The sequence below is a fragment of the Physeter macrocephalus genome, chromosome 14 (assembly GCF_002837175.3).
Source record: "Physeter macrocephalus isolate SW-GA chromosome 14, ASM283717v5, whole genome shotgun sequence".
Taxonomy (NCBI): Eukaryota; Metazoa; Chordata; class Mammalia; order Artiodactyla; family Physeteridae; genus Physeter; species Physeter macrocephalus.
The window spans coordinates 56,311,434-56,326,137 of NC_041227.1; the positions used below are offsets into that span (position 1 = coordinate 56,311,434).

At 43.6% G+C, this 14,704-nt stretch overlaps 1 protein-coding gene across 2 annotated transcripts in view; it reads right to left on the reverse strand.

The window, feature by feature from the left end:
* CPPED1 (calcineurin like phosphoesterase domain containing 1) overlaps positions 1-14,704 on the reverse strand; it is a 124,204-nt gene that overhangs the window by 89,678 nt on the left and 19,822 nt on the right. Inside the window, exon 2 of one of the 2 annotated variants that reach the window (XM_007100193.3) lies at positions 9,582-9,800. The exons of the other annotated variant lie outside the window; for it this stretch is intronic. Coding sequence (XP_007100255.1) covers positions 9,582-9,800 — 219 coding nt within the window. The remainder of the gene's footprint in view (positions 1-9,581; positions 9,801-14,704) is intronic. 2 annotated transcript variants of the gene reach the window in all.

Genomic DNA, 14,704 nt, shown 5'->3' on the forward strand with positions numbered 1-14,704 from the left:
CCACAGGTTCTTTGCCTAATGGCCTCTACAATCATGGTCTACTACAAAGCGAAGAAATGGGGATCCAACCTGAGAGGGGTAGTCAGTCCCTAGAACAGGGATGGAAATGCCAATATGACAGCTGTTAGGCTTAGAGAATAATGAGCCAGGAAACAGAGGGCTCTAGGAGAAATTTCTTCAAGACGCTGAAACTGATAGAATGCCTAATAGTTTTAAATGTACTGACAGGAGGGACTTCTGACAGGAGGGCGCAGTGGTTAACAATCCGCCTACCAGTGCAAGGGACAGGTGTTCGAGCCCTGGTCCGGGAAGATCCCACATGCTGCGGAGCAACTAAGCCCGTGCACCACAACTACTGAGCCTGCGCTCTAGAGCCCACGAGCCACAACGAAGAGTAGCCCCCGCTCACCACTAGAGAAAGCCCTCGCGCAGTAACGAAGACCCAACGCAGCCAAAAATAAATAAAGTAAATAAATTTACAAAAGACAACTGTTAACTAGCTCTAGCTCCTGTTACTCAGCTCATTTCTTTTCAGGGAATAATCAGAGGTCCACATTTTCCTAGCTACAATTAAGAAGCGTTTTAGCCTTTAATTCAAGGTAGAGTTTCTGCCACTGAGTTTATACTGTGGGCAATTATAATATCCACACATTGACTATGAAGAGAAAGCTCTGACTAGTCAAACAAGAGTATATCCACATGTGCACATGGATAAGGGCTCTTAACCTGGAGTCCACGGGGATCTGTGAACCTAGATGGGGAAAAAGCCTACATTTTCACTGACCTCTAACTAACATTTAGCATTTCCTTCTACTATGAAGTTAGGCAGAAAGCCACAGAGGTATTCACGCTCCTGTGATTCTGTCCACCAACAGAAATCAAGAGGATTTTTCGTGATTTGCAACAACAATTACAGTTGTTGCAATACCTCACAACGTTGCTTAAGCTCAAGCACCACTTTGAAAATACAGTAGTTATTAGCCTTGCTGTTAGACTGTATTATATAACAACAGATCAACAAAGAGGCATGCATTTTACTCTATCAAATAAATTTTAAAATATTTTGATAACTGTATTTCAATATAATTGGTTTCTGAGAAACCCCATGCATTTTATTTTATGCATTTAGAAACATTATTATGAGAGGTGGTCCAGAGGCTTCAGCAAGCTGCCAAAGGGGTCTGGGCACAGAACAAATGAGATGCCCAGCAGTGGGTACAGGGCCTCTGCGACGAGGCCACGTGGCAGATGCTGGCGGGGGCGGGAGGGCGATCACCGCTCCCAGCAGTGCTGCTTCAGACCACACACATCATCAGAAACAGTGGCATGGACATATATACACTACCAAACGTAAAATAGATAGCTAGTGGGAAGCAGCCGCACAGCACAGGGAGATCAGCTCCATGCTTTGTGACCACCTAGAGGGGTGGGAGGGAGGGAGACGCAAGAGGGAAGAGATATGGGAACATATGTATATGTATAACTGATTCACTTTGTTATAAAGCAGAAACTAACACACCATTGCAAAGCAATTATACTCCAATAAAGATGTTAAAAAAAAGTCACAAGAAAAAAAATTTGTAACTATGTATTGTGACAGATGGTAACTAGACTTACTGTGATCCTTTCACAGTATATACAAATATTGAATCACTATGTTATACACCTGAAACTAATATAATGTTGTATGTCAACTGTATCTCAATAAAAAATCCTCTCTCCATGAACAACAAGAACAAAAAAGAAACAACTCTGCAAGTAATGCTCCGAGTTCCCTAATTAGTAATATCAGGTAAATTAGTTCAAACCACTTTCAATCAGCCCCAGCAGAAGGGAGGCATTGTTCCTGATCACCTGGATGCTTCAACAGTGCTTATAATGGATGTGAAGAAGCCCGGGAGCCCGGGGCTGGCCGATTGCTCCGGGTCACCACGGCTCAACATTCGGCCCGCACACAACCTGCTGGAAGAGCTGAAGACAGCAGCCCGGCCCAGTCCAGGGCCTGGTGATATTTCAACCAAGGCGGGTCACTTTCTTGCACCCACAGGATCCCCCTTTAATGTTTCTGTATGTTAAGCTGTGTGGTAAATTGTCTTTAAATCATGGCATTTCTTGGAGCCTGGAATATGCACTTAAAAATAACGATGCAAGGCTAATTATACAGCCAAGGAATTGAACATGAGTTAACTGAGCTTCTTTTAAAAACAACAACAACAACAGGAACAAATCCTGTTAATAGGGACAAAAGGGTTTCCGTTCAGTGGAAACCTTCTGAGTACCTAGGGTGTGGTAGGCAGTGCAAGCAGAGATGCTGCCGCACAGAAGAGGTGGTACAGAAGGAAAGTGCAGCCAGTCCCTGAGAGGGGTCCTCCGGGGAACTGCAGAGCGAGCTGCCTGCTGTTCACTCCCTCCAAGTGCCAGAGCAGGTCCCGAACCAGCCAACCCATTTTGACTTCAAGCCTAAAGAAAAGCTGACCTGAGTACACAAGAAGAACCTCTGCTAGTGGCATTGTTTAGATTATCACTCCTAGTGATGGTGAGGAGAGAGGACTAACCAATTAGGAGATTCCAACCCACAGAACTCACCACAGTTATTAAAAGCCTGACATAAACCTCTGTGTATCAGCGTAAAAGGGTTTTCCAGATGGATGCAAGGGGAAAAAGCCAGGTGCAGAACAGTGTGCACAGAATGACATTTATGTAAGACCAGGTTGCTCACCAACACACATACTTTTAACTATGGTGGCCCCAAGGGATGGACCTGGTTGGGGGTTACAGTTTATTCAAGATACAGATTTTAAATCTTTACAAAGAGAACGTATTCACGTTACTCGTATAATTTAAAAATCTAATAAAATAACAAAACAGATCCATAGCTACACGAGTTTGAATCGTACAAAAGATAAGAATGACAAAAAATAATACTTTCATGTTTCCACGCGTCCCTATTCCTTATTTCTAGGTCAAGCACAGGTTTTGATCTGTTTTATTCACTTACATAGCACAGGCATGTGGAACAGTGCCTGGCTCAGAGTAAGCACTCAACAGAGATTTGTTAAATAAATGAATTGATTACTCATCTAATCCAGAAATTTGTACTGGGGGCCTACCATGTGCCAGCTACTTGCTAAGGACCCCAGGAAACATACAGTGATTCACTTGACCTGCATTCATTCACACCGTTCACATGCCCACAGTGTCGGGCGCTTGATGTAAATACACACCAACACAGATACACACACTCGCTGCCCTTTAGGAAATTAGAATTCAGCTTGGGGGAAGGTGAATGGTAGAGGCTGGAGGGCGGACATAAGGCCTTTTCCTGGCCACAGCCTTAATCCTGGCTTTGGTTTTCAAAAGTGTGCCTCTGAGGCTTTGCTTACCATAGTCTGTCTTGTAGCAGAATTACATTCACGTTTGTGCCCGCCCAACTGGGGAAAAATAAACACCAACCTTCCTGGATTGTGTGAACACAGAAGGACAAATGGCTTATTCTCTGCCTGAAGCCCAGCGTACCAAGGCATTCCATCTTGCTTTATTTCCCAATTCTACCCATTCATCATAGAATTAGAAATCTAAGTGGGGAAGGAGTCTTGATGGCCATTTAGCCAGGGCTACTCTTATCTGGACCTCGGCCTAGCCCTTCACATCTAATTTAAGGTGAGGGGCTCCCAAACTAGATGAAATAGAACCTTTCAGGTCTCGCTTGGGTCTTGCAGGAAAACCACAATTCAGCAGTTCTGCTTTACATTCCCAGAGTGTCTCCCATCCTAAACACCAGGCCACTAATCCCCTTAATCTCCAGCCTTTTGCAGCCATATCTGCAGAAGCCCAGTCCTTCTCTACCCTGAAGCGAAGATTTTTCCACCTAAGTGGATTAGTCTGCACTTATCTGTAGCAAACATCACCTTTGTGTACATACCCTCTCTTTCAATTTGTCAGAATGATTTCTGAACGCAACTCCATTTTCATATTCAGTCACTTTGGTCCCAACAGGAATGGTCCCCAAAATTCAAATATAAGATGCCTGGGAACATTTTTAACTTTGAAACTAAAATGTGGCCACTGTGCAATGGGTGTACAGAGTGAACTTGCGGGTGTGGCATTAAATGGGAAGGAAGGAAGAGCATTCCGCTTCTAGTGGTGAAAGGTTTCTTCATCTATAAATTCCAAATGATCAACACTGCAGATTCATGTGTTCTTATCCAAAATGCTCTGGGCCAGATCTGGTTTGAAATCTGGAGTTTTTCAAACTTAAAAATAGCAATACCAGGCAGAGGGCACATATTAAATGATGCCTCCAGCTGGGTCTCAGGCACCACCCCATCATGGAACACGGTAATATTTCACTAGCAAAATATATGAATGTTCAAAGTAGGATAGAGACTATAAATAGCTTCACGTCAGTTCAGGTCAGTTTTGCTGCCAACTGAGTTAGTTCCAAACTTAAGCAAAAAATGCTTTGTGTTCAGAGCTTTGTGAACTTTGGAATGGCAGATAAAGGATCAGGCACACAGAAAGGACCCAAAGAACCAGTGCTAGCCCTCCTGACCTTTCTGCATAAAGATACTTTTAAAGCATATAGGTGTGGCTGCTTTCCTGAATATTTCTGTCAGGTTCTGTTTGGGAAGCCCTGCACAGCAAAGGTCATTCGGCTTTAGTTATTCAAACTGTTGTTTAGAAAGCAAAATGAAAACCTACAAACTTAAAGCATTTCCCTTTGAAGCTGAGCACGGTAAGTCTAAAGCAAAGGTAGCTCTCTTGCTAACCACCATTATCTTTAAGAGCTAAAGTGAATTTTCACAAACCACTTGCATACACACAAAATGGTACATAATACACAGAAAAGCCAAACACCCAGGGCACTGTGCATATCAGTCTATTAAGTGCTTCTCAGACTTAATTGTCCATAAGATTCGCCTGCGGATCTTGCTGAAATGCTGATTCTGTCTCATTAGGTCTGGGTGGGACAGAAATCCTGCATTTCAAACAAGCTCCTGGATACAGCTCTGAGGACCAGACTTTGAGTAGCAAGGCTGCAGCAGAAGTGCATTAAGTTTGGAAACACACGGACCTGAGTAAGATCCTGACTCTACCACTTACAAGCTAAGTGACCCTGGGAAAATGGAAATAACAATGACACTTTTTCAAGCCCATAATGAGTGAGCTAGCAGCACAGTTCCTGGCACATACCAGACCCTGAATTCATCCTTTGCCAATCTGTGGTTGGTTGAATAATGGTCCCCCAAAGATGTCCACATCCCAGTCCCCCAAATCTATGAATATGTTACCTTACAAGGCAAAAGGGAATTTGCAGATGCCATGAAGTTAAGGATTTTGAGATGAAGAGATTATCCTGGGCTATCTGAACAGGCCAACATGATCACAAGGGTGTTGATAAGAGGGAAGCAGGAGGATAGGAGTAAGAGTATATGAGAGGGTGAATCAAAGGTCAGTGAGGAGAGAAGATGCTATGTTGCTGGCTTTGAAGACAGAGGAAGGGGCCTTGACCCAGGACATGTGCGCAGCCTCTAGAAGCTGGAACCTCCCAGAAAGGATGCAGCCCTGCACATCCATTTTATACTCGGTCCTCCAGAACTATAAGAGGATAAAGGTGTTGTTTTAGACCACTAAGTCTATAGTAATTGTTTACAGCAGCCACAGGAAACTAATACACCACCTACTGAAATAATGCTAATGCAGGCAGGCTTGCCTCCCTTTACATAACACAGGACTTCCTGGAGCTGAATCAACTGAAACATCACGTAACAGCTGCCCCAGTGGAGGTCAGTAAACAAAGAACTCTTCAAGGAGACTTTGTATCAAGGGAAGCATTCCTCCCTCTTTATCTGTTTTGTTTGGGTATAGCCCTTGCTACCAAACAGGGACAGACACACCAACCCATTCCAAAGGCTAAAGGGACTCTCCTGCACTCTAATTGTATCATCACATTCCAGCTTCTCACGTAATTGTCGAAACCTAATAAGGCTCCTGGGGACAGCATCAGTGGGTCGATGATGCCTCAACATCAGGAGGACTGAAGAAAGTCATCCTGGGCTCAAGAGTGAAGGATTGAAAATCAATGGTCTCAATATTTGTACAAGTCTTCATTTGCTACTTATAATGTGGTTTATCCCACAGAGAAGCTTTATAAAATAAGAAAATACCAAGAAAACCCAAAAGACGCCTGCAGAATGAAAACTGCTTATGTTTCAAAACGAAATGGGCCTTGTCCTGCATTTCTTAGGCTTTTTCCTGCAGGCTTTGGCACCAATGGCACCCCTTAACCATCCTGGGTTTTACACTTCCCTTACCAGACTCTAAGCTCTGTGGAAGGGCTGGTCTCTCATTTCTAACTATCGTATCCACAGCATCTGTAACTGACACTTAGTCTGCACACAATAAATGTTTGTAGATGAACGAATATTATGATGGATATTTATAACAAAAGCATATTCGGACTTTCATTAGCAAAAGCATTACTTGTAAAGTTTTTTTCCTCCAATTTGAACTTAAAACTACTTGGCCCAAGATATTATTTATGGTAGAATTAAAAGTATGCTCTCCGATTTTATCTGCCTATTAATATATGCATTAGATAATTAACAATGTGCTAAGCAGTCAAAGCAAATAATTACTTTTCTAATGTCTGCCCCTGCGTATGAGCTAAATGAGGGGGAAGCCACTAATTGCATATTAAAAAATGAAATTAAATGCAAAAAAAATGGTAACTAGATTCAAAACGTTCTGTTTAAACCTCAGACCAGAACATTCAAAACAGTTACAATCCTTTCACTGGGTCAGTTACAATCCCACAAAACAGTCCAAATCTTCAAAATTCTGTTCTGGTCACAATGAATACAAAACAAGTTCTCAAAAGTTTGTTAGTTCACATTTTCGAGGTCTTCTGACCAACTGGTAGGGTTGATCATAAAAACTCTATCTTTTAATTTACTTATGTTCAGTACACTTTATTTAAGAAGCAGTGTAATCACACGGAATGCTTTTATTTTAAACCTTATTTTGAAATATGACTGAATACATTAACATAATTCAGAACAAGTCAGTAAACATCTACAAGAACATGTTATATAATTCTAGTGAGTCTCATAATATTCTATTTTCAGAGGGAAAAAAAAAAACACTGGACAGAAAAGCAGTAAATTTGGAATCTGTTTCAACTGTCCAATGAAAGTCTGTTCACTGTGTTGTCCAGAGGGAGAGCTCTAGCTGATGCTACAGTGCCTATCAGGCCAAATGATTCCAAAGAAATCAGCTAACTGCAAATCAAACCATTTGGAAGTAGCATAAATCTGTTAGATCAACTCACACATTACCTTGGTTGACCTTGTAAACCAAGACTCCAAGTCCTGCTACAATTTCTAACTCCTTTAGAAACTGGGGTACTCTGTGGTCACTTTAGCACTGTATAATCTCAGCACTAGATAACCCTCAGCCAAGAGTCACCAAGGGTGGCCAAGTTCACAGGCAGCTAAGATTTTACCTCTCTAAAAAAAGAAACTCAGCAACTTCCTGAGAATACATTTCTGTACCAAGCTGCTGAGATATTCACCACCTGCATGGAGGTATAGAGTCGTCTGCCCCGTGCTGTGTAGCCCCAGACTATTGAGGCTACACGTGCATCAATGGGCTCTTGGTTCAGAAACTGAGGCTCTAAAAAGGTAAGGGGTCTGGCCAAGTGTACCCAGTGCATCAGTGGTAGATGTGGCAGACGTGGAGCTGGCATCCCTGCCACATGAGCCCTAGTTCAGGTCTTTGTCCACTGCCTTGTTTCCCCTCTTCCCCATCCTGCCGCCTCTGTATAGGCCTAATAGCAGGACAGGCTGCTTCTCCAGGGATGACATCACTGGGTTCCTCCAGGGGGAGGGGGAGTCAATGACGTGGACTGTGGGCATGTTCACAATCTTGACTTTGTGTAAAATGTGAGTAAACAGAGAATGAGGGAAAGTCTGAGGGTTCTCCCTGCTGGCCATACTCCCTAGACTTCAAGGAGAGCCATTCTGGGCAGCCCCTTCTCCATCCTCACACGTTCACTCTGGGATTGTTCTAGATAGGTAGGTTACCAGACAAGTGAGTCCTGGAGGAGAGGAATTAATGTACCCAGGCTTCCTGCAGAGTGCTTTGGCTTCTAAAGACATTTGAAAACATAGCAGGACTCAAGAGTCTTGGTTTACAAGGTAACGTTAGCCAAAAACAAACACCCATAGCAACTAGAGTGTTTTCTGCAATGGTCTTTGGGTCATCTCTGTCCACTGAGCAGAGACCAGGACACAGATAAGAGTGGTCTTGGGTGCCTGCTCTGCCGCCCAGACGGGCAGAGGCGGTTTCCACTTTCTTATACTTGCTCTCTGGGCTTTATCTTTGCCTGGGAGAGAAGGATATCAAAGGAAAGGGGAATAAAAAAAGGAAGCGAGTTCTAAAAAGGACCTGTTATGTTCACATTCCTACTATCTCACTTTTCTTCAGGGGAACCATCCTGTTCTTCTGACCACTTGGCTGCAGGGGAGCTGACCCCATACCCCGGCTTCATGGGGCTATGGGAGTTGGATGGGTGTTGGTCTGTAACTCTGATTGGACCACTAAGAATAAGGCACTTTCAGGGGCTTCCCTGGGGGCGCGGTGGTTAAGAATCCGCCTGCCAATGCAGGAGACACGGGTTCGAGCCCTGGTTCGGGAAGATCCCACATGCCGCGGAGCAACTAAGCCCGTGTGCCACAACTACTGAAGCCTGCGCACCTAGAGCCCATGCTCCGCAACAAGAGAAGCCACCACAATGAGAAGCCTGCACACCGCAATGAAGAGTAGCCCCCACTCGCCACAACTAGAGAAAGCCCGTGCACAGCAACAAAGACCCAATGCAGCCAAAAATTAATTAATTAATTTTTTTTTAAAAAAAGAATAAGGCACTTTCTTTCTGTTGTGGTTTCAGTAAGAAGGACATAAACCTAAAGGTCCCGGGAGCCACTACCTGGAAAGAGCCTGCATGAGAAAAAATTCAACCCAGAGGAAAGCAAGGCTGAGAGAGGAAGAGGCCAAGCCCTGATAGCAACCTCTGAGCCCCTGGATCCGGCCATATCTGAAGCCCAAATCTGCCCTTCGGACTTTACAGTCCCGTAGGGTAACACAAACTTTTTAAAAAAAATTAATCTAGTTCAAGTTAGATTGTCATTTGAAACTGAAAAAGCACTAACACATACAGGAGGAAAAAAAGCACAAGAAGAAGGGAAACGAGAGGAGAAGATTACATTTACGGATATGGGATCTGAAAGCAGTTCAAGTTTGTCCCCTGGAAATGAAGAAAGGTGACACATAGGAAACTGTTCCATTTTTCATAGTAAGCTCAGACCATAAGAACTGTAGCTCTGCCTAATTACTGTGATTAATCTTGCCAAATTCTAAAAATAAAATGAACGTGTATTTTCTGATGTTTGATGACACTGCAACCATCGGTCGTGAAGAGAAAGGATGAGCCGTTACTGAATAGAGTCGTCTTTTAAGACACATCATTTTTTTCTGGCTGGGGGAAGAAGACAAGGTCACAACGACGACCCAAGTCTTACCGGGCATGGCATGGACGAGGTCCCCGCACAGAACAAAGAACCTGGGCTTGGGGTTCAGCTTGTTGACAGCCTGGACGGCTTGCTCAGTCAGACGGATCTCCAGCCCCCACTCGTCACCACCGCTGTCACAGTCCCCAGTGGACCAGGCCTTCATCAGTCCAAACTGTGGGTCCGCACCTTGGATGAAGTAGAATGGGCCTTTCCATTCCCTTTCCTTTTCTTTAATTAAAAAAAAAAAAAAAAAGAAAGAATGAATGGGCCTTTCCATTCCCTTTCCTTTTCTTTAATTAAAAAAAAAAAAAAAAGAAAGAATGAAAGGAAGGAAGGGAGGGAGGGAGGAAGAAAAGAGAGGGAAGAAATATTATAAAATCTGTCAGGGAAAGCACCCAGGTTACCCCGCGAGTGGATACAATATTTTTCTTAAATTAAGTAGGTCATTTTAATAAGCTGCTGTTCAAACACACCATTTTCCTGTCATCAGCCAGAGGATTTTGATTTATACTAATTATGCCTGGACCTGGTGATTCCCAAAGGCCAGGGAAAAACCACATGGGCCATAACAGCTGCGCAACCAAGCTGTCTGTTTAAAAGCCAGACGGCCAAAATGGAGCACAGAGGCACCACAGCACGCTATATAGAGGATATTAATGTTCAATAGTTTTTTAATTAGAATTAAAAATACCCCAAATTGAAAGCTGCTAGAAGTATTACGTTTAAACGATGAGGTGAAGTGCTTTCAAATCTTTTACTCCAGGCTTAATGGCACAATTTGCACTGTTTCAGGGGATGTGACAGAAAAACTTGGAGCTTGGAAGCTCCGGCTATCTGGTGGCAAAGGCAGGGCCAGAAATGAAATCTTAGTTAATGTGGAAAAAAAAAAATGATGCTAACATTTCCAAGGCAGCATGATGTGGGCATAGGTGAGGTGTGAGGCTGCAGGGCAGGGCTGGGGGGGACGAGATTCCTTAATTCTTTATGTCCTTGGAAAGCACTTAGGTCACCTGAAGGTAAACTATCAGGCTGCTCTTCCTATTGGTTCTGCCAAAGCTTCAAGGGCCATGGGTCTCCACCCTGATCTGCCCAAAAAACTGCCAGCAGCGTCTGCATTTACAGAGCTGGAATACCCATCAGTGGGTGCGTGGGTTTCAAACTTTTCTTTGGCCACAGAATCCTTTCTTCAAACAAAACCACAGGTGGCTGACCAGTGTTGAAAATACGTAGCCTCCTCTGCCTGAGTGGGTTCTGGGGACACAGCAGTCTGAACACACCCACTCATCAGCCCAGATTTTATCCTCAGCCCAGAGAGGTGACGTGACTTGCCTCATAGACACCAGCCATCAGCTGCAGGGACAAAACTGCCCCACAACCTTGAGACTGTTTTCTTCTTTTTAACAAATGAACGTATTTTGCAGGCGAGCTGAATACATGGCATTTCCTTTGGAAGTCATGAAGATATTAGAATTTCCCGAAAGCTCCTTGAAGTCATTTCACATCTTTGTGCTCATTTCACTCGTTTATTCAGTATTTACTGAGAGCCTACTGTTTGCCGGGCCCCGGGCGAGGTGCTGATGACACACAAGTGGACCAAGACAGGTGAGGTCTCGGCTCTCATGGGCTTAGTTCTCACGGGGGAGAGACAGCAAACAAGGAAATTCGCAGAGAATAGAGCCGGAGGGTGCTAAGGGCTCTGCGAGGATTAAGGCGACAGCAATGGTTAATTTAAATTGGATGCACAGGGAAGGCCTCTCTGAGGTGGGGTCATTTAAGCTGAGATCTAGATGTAGCACATAAGCTTTTAAAATTCCACAACCACCGTCCCACCCACCATGCCTAGCTTACTATCACCTTAGAATGGATCTCAGGCTTTAGGCCTCCTTTCCTTAATTCCTCTTCCAGAACTTAAGATGTTAACCTGCCAGTTCTTGAACTACAGCTTAAAATGCTAGCTGTTCAGTCAAATCACAACCTACCTAAACTCACCCTGAACAAGGACTGCAATGAAACCCTGCTGTGTGCATCTCATTGCCAAGGACAGCGATCCAGCACTACAACGGATCTGACTCATACTCATTGAGCCCTTACTACATGTGACAGAAAGACTCCCAAATGCCCCCCGAAGACCCCTGAGTCCTGATACATCCTGTGTGATCCTCTCCCCTTGAGTGTGGGCTGGACTGCTTCTAATAAGCAGAATACAGTTATGGGATGTGCCTTCAGAGACTGGATAGACCAAGGTATGGAAACAACCTAAATGTTCCTCAATGGATGAATGGATAAAGAAAAAGTGGTATATACATACAACAGAGTATTATTCAGCCTTAAAAAAAAGGAAATCCTGCCATTTGGGACAAAATGGATGAACCTGGAGACATTAAGCTACCTGCAATAAGCCAGTCCCAGAAAGACAAATACTGCATGATCCTCGACTTGTATGTAGAATCCAAAATAGTCAAACTCATAGAAGCAGAGAGTAGAACGATGGTTTCCAGGGGCTGGGGGGTAGGTAGGGGAAATGGGGAGGGGAGGATCAAAGGGTACAAAGTTTCAGTTATGCAAGATAAATAAGTTCTGGAGATCTACTATACAGGATGGTGCCTATAGCTAACAATACTGTATTGGACACTTAAAATTTGCTAAGAAGGTAGATCTTAAGTGTTCCTATCACACACACACACACACACACACACACACACACACACCCCAACAACAACAACAATAAAGGGGGCAGGAAGAAACTTTAGGAGGAGATGGATGTTTATGATAGATGTTGATGGTACTGATGGTTTCACAGGTCTATACTTATCCCCAAACTCACTGAGTTGTACACATTACATATGTACAGCATTTCATGTCATCATGTCTCAATACAGTGGTTTTGAAAAAGAGAGAGATCAGGCTAAAAAAAAAAGACCCTGACTTTCATCTTGCTCACTCTCTCTCGGAGCCCTTCTCCTGGAGGGAACAGGCTGTCACGATGAGTAGCCCCCTGGAAAGGCCAACATGGCAAGGAACTGAGGGAGGCCTCTGGCCAACAGCCTGTGAAGAACAGAGGCCCCCACCCCATGCAACAACCTGAAAGAAACCAAATCCTGCCAACAAGCACGTGAGTAAACTTGGAAGAGGATTCGCCCTAGGTGAGCTTTTGGATGAGACCACACCCCAGGTGACACCCTGACGGAACCCCCGTGAGACCCCGCAGCAGAGGGACCCAGCTAGGTGGCACCCAGATTCCTGACGGGAGCGGGGAGATAGATAATGCGCATTAGTTTTCTCAAGCTGTCAAGCTTCTGGGTAATTTGTTGCACAGATCAGACTTAAAGATAAAGGGCCAGGCAGGAGTCAGCAAAACTTCTTCAAGAGCTCAAGGTTGGTGTCACGAAAAAAACTGAGGTTCTGATTGGAGTTTTAAAGTTAATTGTTGGCACTGTTCATTTATTTTACTTTAATAATAACCATTTTGCACTGATGAATGCTTTTAGCTACGTTCCTGTTTCTGAGGCAGTTTGCAAAGCTGTTTAAACTGGATAAATTAATCATGGAGATGACTGTCACCCCGAAGTTGGGCCATAAATCAATCTGCTACAGCAAACAGAATTTATTAAGTTTTCTACAGCGAACGTTTTAACAATTATAGTTGCCTATGACAAATAGTCATAGTCTCGAAAAGTCGTCTTTGGAGGTATTAAATCTTTCATTATTACCGGTTTACCAAGTAAAATCTTAGAAAGAATCTCAATTTTATGATGACAAGGCACAAAATAAATAGGTTTGACCTAAAATAAATGACAGCTCCATGTCACTGTTCCATCTACCTTATCTATCTAATAAAGGCAACCTGTTGACTCAGGGTTCTGCGTTCTCAAAAGCACCTGGAGCCTCTTAAAGTTCCTGCTACAGAAGTTTGTGGTGTTTGGCCTCATCTTAATTTTAATCAAGGCTGAATTTAAGATATTTGAGGCTTGTAAGACTTAGTACTAGAGGGAGGGATCTTTTGTAAACTTATACCTCCCCCCACCCCTCAGAAGGGCAGACTTTTATATTAGGAAAGCGAACTCTTAACAACATTTGCATTAAATTATTTCACCAAAGTCCAGAATTACCCCAAGGACAGGGCACAGGTATTAGCTGACTGACACCTACAAGGGCCTGGGAATGCTTACGCTGATGCCTCCCTTCCGGGGCAGAGCAAGTGTCTGGCCCCGGCTTCTCTCTTTAGACTCCGGAAAGCACTGTTCTGGCAGCTCTAACTGTGGAAGTCTGGATATGATAAGGACCATCCCTAAAGCAACCTGATACACAATCATGGCATTTAAAAACCACTTAAGGGTCCAGTGGTTTATTGCTTGTTGTTTTGTTTTGTTTTTAATTTTCCTAGTCAAAGAGCCTAAAGGTGAGACAGCCTGGTAAATGACTGACAACCCAAATTAAGGAGCAGAGCACATGGAAATGGAGGCTGAGGGAGAAGGTGAGGATGATGAGAGAGCAGCAATCATGCAGGCTGTACTTGGGCACAGTGGGCTGGGCTGGGCCTCCACCTCAGTCCTCAAGGTGCGGCCACGGACCAGCAACATCACCATCACCTTCGAGCTTAGGAAGCCCACCCCAGACCTACTGAGTCAGAATCTGCACTTTAACAAATTCCCAGGTGATTTTATGCAAATCCAAGTGTGAGAAGCACTGGCATGCAACTAATCAAGGACCTGTTTAAATGTGTTTTATATCAAACAGATGTAAAGTGATTGTTTCCCTAAATTGAAACAATGTCTTGGAGGGGTTTTGTTGTTGTTAGTGGCTGTGTTTTTTGTTTCATTTTGTTTTTGTCTTGCATATTTTCCTATTCATTCTAACATCCTGCCTATGTCCAGCTCAGGTATTTGGTCCTAAACATTTCTTGGTCTTATCCATTACTGTCTAATCAACTCCCTTTAAATCACCTTTCAAAACCAATTCAGTTTTCTTGGTAAGAATTCCAAGATTCCAGGTAAGAACTTAATCAGGCAATTCATTACTAATTAGTGAGTTCTAACACTTTAGATTTTCACATGACATCATGACATACAGTGAAAGCACCTGCTAGCAACTGTGTGTGTGCAGCATACACAAATGTGTGTTTTCAAAAGCAC